Below are 6,619 nucleotides of genomic sequence, written 5' to 3'. Positions count from 1 at the left end.
GGGACAGGGGGAGGGCAGGGTGGCAGGGGGGACGGGGAAGGGCAGGGGGACATGGGGAGGACTCTGGCTTCCTCCATCATTTCATAGACCAGCTAACTCAGAAGTCCACATGTCCCATCACTTCTGTACCCAAGCTCCCATAAGTGTTCTTCATAAATAGTACCTAGTTATCAAAGCTTTGATGATTTTACAGATATTTAATGTCAGCTTCTGGATGAAATTAAGTTTGGTGGATTATCCTGTGATCAACGGCAAGTTTTCTCCCAAGACACCACCTTTTTCAATGTCTGTCAATGTGTTTTAGGTGCAAACTGTTAGCTGTTATTTTTGAAGGGGAAAAAAAAAAACAAGAAGAAAGTGATAAGGTGTGAAGCACAGGCTGATAAAAATCTATAAATAAGAATCTATAAATAAAATGGGGAGAAATAGCCGCAAGTCGCCAGAGTTTCAGAATCACATCACTATCGGCAGAGGAAGGGTGGCTCCTTTGCTGTTATTAAAACTGAACGGCTCCAACCATCCATACCCCTTCGACCCTTCAGGTTCTTATTCACCAGAAAATGTGTACTAACCACCCTTTCCTTTCTCCCAGGAAGCCAATCATATACCCTGATGTTGCTTGTGCAGGAAAGCACTTTCAGGTGGTGCTTTCCATTTCAGCAGGACCTTTCTTCTAGAGGCTCAGGAGAGTAACACCTGCCATTGGGAAGGGGCCCCGAAAGGAGCGTGCGGTGCTGCTGCTGCACTTACAGCTCTGTGCACCACGGCAATGCTCCCCGCGTTGATTCCAGCAGCCTGCACATCTGTCCCCAAACTTCACAGTATCCACTAAACCTTACGGTATCAGCCCAAGATTCCAAACAAGTACAGTTCTCCACGTTCACTGTGCAAAGCGCCACGGCTCGTCGGGACTGCACCCTACACTGTGTCATCAAACACGCTCCACACGGGATACACCCAGGAGGCTGAGCACAGTGAACCGTGCCCTCAGAAAGGCAGAGGGGCCCGTGGCCCCCATCAGCCTGGAGTGAGAGATTGGACCAAACCTTTTCTCATCTGAAAAAGGAAGAGCATGGCACTCGAGTCGCCTGTGAGAGGAGAGAGGTGCAAGGCCAGGGGGACGGCTGAGGGGGTTCACTAGTGTTGACTGTGGCTGCTCTAGCTGGTCAGTGGGGACATGGGTCTCATTATGTTATTCCCGACCCGTTCTGTATGCCGCAGGTCCCACCTATATTGGATTAATGACGTGCTCAGCAAGAACCCTCCTGTTCCTCGACCTGCAAAGGTCCCTGACAACTGCCTTGCTGCCACAGCAGGGCCCCTCCTTGCCCCGTCTCAGCTCCACGCCTCTCCTGAGGGATGAGATGTGACATTCTCTCCTCAGCACCCTAATTTTTAGGTTTAGGGAGCCTGAAAGAACAGCATCACCTGGATGGTATGTGACCCTCGCGTCTCAAACATGACCCCACGGAGGGGCCAGGAGTCCCCCTGCCCCTCACTCATGTGAAGTGTTTCCTTAGCCATTTAGAAACCTGGTGTAGACATTTACGCAGCCCATATCATTTAGATCCACCTTCAGAAGATGAGATTATTAACGCTAGGAATTTCTAAAGTCCTCCCAAGTGACATGTGAGGACTCACTCAGTGGGGGGTTCACTGAAGACTCACCTGTGCTGCATGTTTTGCCAGTTTTGTAACAAAATGTCAGCAAATTCCCTTGTTCAGCCTTGGGAAGGAACCTTGTAAGGCAAGAGGGGAGGCACACAGGGTGGTGGGTCGGGCTCTGAGCCAGCCCCTCCAGGGACACTCAGCGGGATGTGCTGACCAGAGGAAGCTGGCCACTGAGCTCTCACTGTCTCCTATGGTGTCCTTTATAGTCAGTTCAGTCCTCCAGGGGAGAAATGAACCCTCCAGAGACAAACTTGTTTCTAGTGCTTCTTCGCACACGTTCACTCACTTATTTGGGGTCTCATGTCTGAAGCGTGTTGACTCTGGAGCTGCTAAGTGACCCTGGCACACCCACAAGACACTCGGCGTGTCCAGAGGCACTGAGGCTTCCAATGTAATGAACCTGAGACTCAAACAGATTCCCAGAAAGAGATTTTACTGATCATTCTAGAACCGGCATATGGCATGGTAACAGAGTCATAAGGTCAGAAGAGAATTTAGACATAATTTAGCTCCAGCCGCCCTTAGCAGGACCCCGTCTGGACGCCGCCTAAGGCCACAGCGTGCTGCTCTAACACTTCCCGTCATGGGCACACACTATTTTGCAGGGCAGCTCAATTTCTGACAGAACATTAAGCAAACACTGTCCTTCTATTGAACATCATCCACAGCCCCATGATTCCCACCCCGTCACTGGTGGGAGAAAGTGGACAGAGCAGGTCCCGAGGAAGATCCCGCCCCGGGGTGCACTAGAGCTCCCCCAGATGGTAACAAATCACTACCAAGTTCACAGGAAACACACGATTTCATCAGCATTCTCCCAATTTCTGTAGATGTAAAAAAACCGCAAGCAAACACAAAAACGAACGTTGCTAATAAGTCACTAGTAAGTGATCTACAAGTGCTATTTTGAGAACGATGCTTCGGAATGAAAGAAGTGGGCCAGAGGGGAGAATCCTCTCATCTCCCCAGCTCTAAAATAAAGGCCTTACATTCAGCCCACATTTCCATCCGCAGCCATTTCAGGTACGCTGACAGACTGGTGGCCCACCACAGCCACTGAAAATTTTTTAAAGAGTCAATACAGAAAAGAGTGGCTTAAAATGACATTTACCATTTCTTACCTTAACGTCCTATGGTATCAAGGAAAACCAGTCTACTATCTGAACTAAAGCACACACTAAAAGGAATTATATTTCCTTTTTCATTATTGACACACTTGACAAGAACCATGAAAACATGCTCTACACAATTAGGCTTAGTTCATCCTCACACAGATGTCCTTGACAGGAGAAACGTCACTAACTTGGAATCTCAACACCAAGGCTGGTCCACGTGGCACTCACCTGCATGAGCTCGTGGCTTTGCAGAAGGTCGTGTTCCAGCATCTCCTGGGTAAGGCGCCCCATGGTGCTATAGAATTCATCTGCAGTTTCACAGCATTCTATCTGCCTGGATGAAGAACAGAGAGAGAGACCGTTTAGGGCACCTGTGCTAGTGAAGAGGTGTGCACACCAGGTATAAGATGTGCCACCAAATCAATCAAGTTATCAATCAACAAAAAATCAAAATCCTAAGACAAGGCTTGGCACCCGTAGCTCAGTGGTTAGGGTGCTGGCCACATTGGGGCTAGTGGATTCGAACCCAGCCTGGGCCAGATAAACAACAGTGACAACTACAATGACAACCAAAACAGCTGGGCGTTGTGGCAGGTCCCTGTAGTCTCAGCTACTTGGGAGGTTGAGAATCGCTTAAGCCCAAGAGTTTGTGGTTACTGTGAGCTGTGACACCACAGCACTCTACCGAGGGTAACACAATGAAACTCTGTCTCAAAAAAAAAAAAAAAAAAAATCGGGTGGCGCCTGTGGCTCAAAAGAGTAGGGCGCTGGCCCCATGTGCCGGAGGTGATGGGTTCAAACCCAGCCCCGGCCAAAAAAACCACAAAGAAAAAAAAAAATATCCTGAGACAGGCAGGGCAGCCCTACTTATGTGGAGAAAAGATAAATACAGACATCTCAAAGGCAGTGTGCCGTTACCCAAAGGCCAAGGAGATAGCTGATGCTTAATGAGATGCACAAGAATGATTTTTTAAATCCCTGAGTTGGATCTTTCTTTGCAAAAATGTTAAAAAAGCTGAAGTCTCCCAGGAAACGACTTATAAATAAAAAGGCTAGTTAAAAGGTATTTGAAACCAAATACTGGCAGTGATTATCAGCTGTCTCACATGTTGTCTTTGGGAACCACTCAAGTCACTTACAGTTCTGGGAAAGAGATTTTAAAACTCCTGCTTAACTGTAACAGTTTCATCCTAATGCTTCTTCTATTACCCAAAATGTGCAATTTTAATGTAACAGTCACAATATATCAGAGATGACTGAAAATGCCCTTTCAACCCTAGTAAAGAGTGTAAGTACAGTCTATTTGGTGATGCATCTTGGCAGTAACAGATGACAACATAAAGTTTGTTTTTTATTTTTTAGGAGACAGGGTCTCTGTCACCCAGGATGGAGTGCAGTGGCACAGTCATAGCTCATAGCAGCCTCAAATTCCTGGGCTCAAGTGATCCTCCTACCTCACCTTCTTGAGTAGCTGGGATTGTAGGTGTGTGCCACTACACCTGGCTAATTTTATTTTTTGTAGAGATGGGGGTCTTGCTATGTCGCCCAGGCTGGTCTCAAACTCCTGCCCTCAAGTGATCCTCCTGCCTCAGCCTCCCAAAGTGCTAGGATTATAAGTGTGAGCCACTGCAACCAGCCAAATTAACTCTGATGAAAGGAGAGAAGTTCCATGTGTTTTAATATTGACTGTATCAAGTACCATGAAGACAGTTTTACATGTCATCTCAATTTTAACACAGCCCTGAAAGACAGAACAAAATAAAGATTGTGATCTCAGCCAACAAATCTATCCACTTCTCTCCAGATCTTCCAGTTTCTCTTAGTTACATCTAAGTCCCCCTCCCTCTTCTGAGTCAGTGCACAGAGAGATGTGACAAAGGGAGAGAGCCAGGACAGGAGCACCGGGGAGGAGGGGGAGACACCACAGGCCCGAGGATTCCAACTGCTGAGACAAAGCAGCTGAGATTTCAGGAGGCTAAAACAACTGGAAACGTTCACAACGTTCTCTTTTCCTCACATTTAAGTATCAATGCTTTACATATCAGATCACAAAAATCACATAAGGTCCCCGACACAGCGGAGCAGAACGGGGAAACGACTTACTCTCCCAGCTTTGCCCAGATGGCCAGGGACACTCTCAGGATGATTTCTGAACCTTCAAAGAAGACGGAATCCCAGATCTTTAAAACTGTGTGATTAGGGAGGCACGTGGCAAAGAGCGTCAGAAACCACTGCATGGTGAAGACATTGGTGAGTGGGGGCTCATATCCACCTGGAACAAAGCAAACCCACTGAGTTCCGACTCACAGGACACACAAACGTCATCCGAGCCTGCGCACATGTTCATCTTCGTATCTTTAGGTTCCTCCTGGTTCTCCTTTCACACTTCTGGACAAACACAAAAGTGTTTAACAAACGCCTCAATCACAGGGGCTTCATGCAGTCTCCACCTTACTTTGGATGTATCAATCAATCACACAGGCTTCACGCAGTCCCCACCGTACTTCAGACGTCTCAATCACACAGACTTCACGCAGTCTCCATCTTACTTTGGACGTATCAATCAATCAGATGGGCTTCACGCAGTCCCCATAGTACTTCAGACGTCTCAATCACATGGGCTTCACGCAGTCTCCATCTTACTTTGGACGTCTCAATCACACAAACTTCACGTAATCTCCACCACACTTCAGACATCTCAATCACATGGGCTTCACGTAGTCCCCACCGCACTTCAGACGTCTCAATCACACAAACTTCACGTAATCTCCACCATACTTCAGACATCTCCATCACACGGGCTTCATGCAGTTCCCACCGCACTTCAGATGTCTCAATCACACGGGCTTCACACAGTTCCCACCACACTTCAGACGTCTCACCCTAAAACTTACTTTGGCTCTACCTACTGTGGGGTTCTGAAGATTAGGGAGCAAGTTCTCCTCACCAAAATCAGAATAAAAACGGGAAAAAAAATTAGCCTCTCAAAAGCAAAGCCATCTAATTTTCAAACTTTTATAAATCCCACTTTTATTCAAATGCTGCTGATAAGGATAAAATTGCTTCTTATAAACTCGTCTTAAATTATTCATTGTTCTCAGGCCACAGTGGAATTAAATGAGAAATCACAAATGTAAAGATAGCTGGAAACTCCCAAAATATTTAGAGATTAAACATTAAATTTAAAAAATATTTTGAACTAAATTAACTATGGCTTTAAAGATCTGGCATGTAGCCCATTTTGAAATTTTTGAACTAAAAACACAGCACTCCCTCCCACTTCCTGTGATAAGTATGCATTTTAATGAAATATAAGAACTTAGAGTCTTTTTTCATGCATTTTCTTCCTCCTTACTATAAACAAAGGGAGTGTCTCTGTTCAGAGACCAGAATCTGAAGTTACTCCTCACAGCCAAGTGCAAGCTCATGTAAAACCAAGTAGGCCAGTGAAGTGTGTCTCACTCTGGACAAGTGAGGCCGCCTACCTGAAAGCATAACACCCACACAGGTGCAGGTTACACTGCACACACTAATTACCGAGATTATTCAAATGGCTTAGAAGTAAAGGCTTAGAGACACTCGGGGTGTCACTAAAATTTCCAGTGTATTTTATTTTTTAAATTTCAAAATATTACAGGAGTACAAATGATTTGTTTACACAAATTGCTTTTGTGTGGTTTGAATCAACATTATAAGTGAGCCATCACTGGACAGTGTGCACGGCACCCATTAGGTGTCAATTCACCCCTCCCCTCCTGTCCCCTCCCAGACAGTGTGCACTGTACCCACTAGTGTGAATTCACCCCTCCCCTCCCGTCCCCTCCCAGACAGTG

The 6,619-nt window shown here is 46.3% G+C and overlaps 1 protein-coding gene across 1 annotated transcript in view; it reads right to left on the bottom strand.

Moving 5' to 3' along the window:
• Window positions 1-6,619, bottom strand: part of TBC1D30 (TBC1 domain family member 30) — a 71,225-nt gene that overhangs the window by 16,248 nt on the left and 48,358 nt on the right. Inside the window, exons 8-10 of the mRNA XM_023518414.1 lie at window positions 4,890-5,058; window positions 3,015-3,120; window positions 2,672-2,727 (exon numbers count right to left, since the gene is read on the bottom strand). Of these exons, the coding sequence (XP_023374182.1) occupies window positions 2,672-2,727; window positions 3,015-3,120; window positions 4,890-5,058 (331 nt within the window). The remainder of the gene's footprint in view (window positions 1-2,671; window positions 2,728-3,014; window positions 3,121-4,889; window positions 5,059-6,619) is intronic.

Source organism: Otolemur garnettii, unplaced genomic scaffold (assembly GCF_000181295.1).
Source record: "Otolemur garnettii isolate 467f Iridium unplaced genomic scaffold, OtoGar3 scaffold00138, whole genome shotgun sequence".
NCBI lineage: Eukaryota > Metazoa > Chordata > Mammalia > Primates > Galagidae > Otolemur > Otolemur garnettii.
Note: the sequence above shows the minus strand (reverse complement) of the source record. Positions and strands in the feature narration are given on the sequence as shown.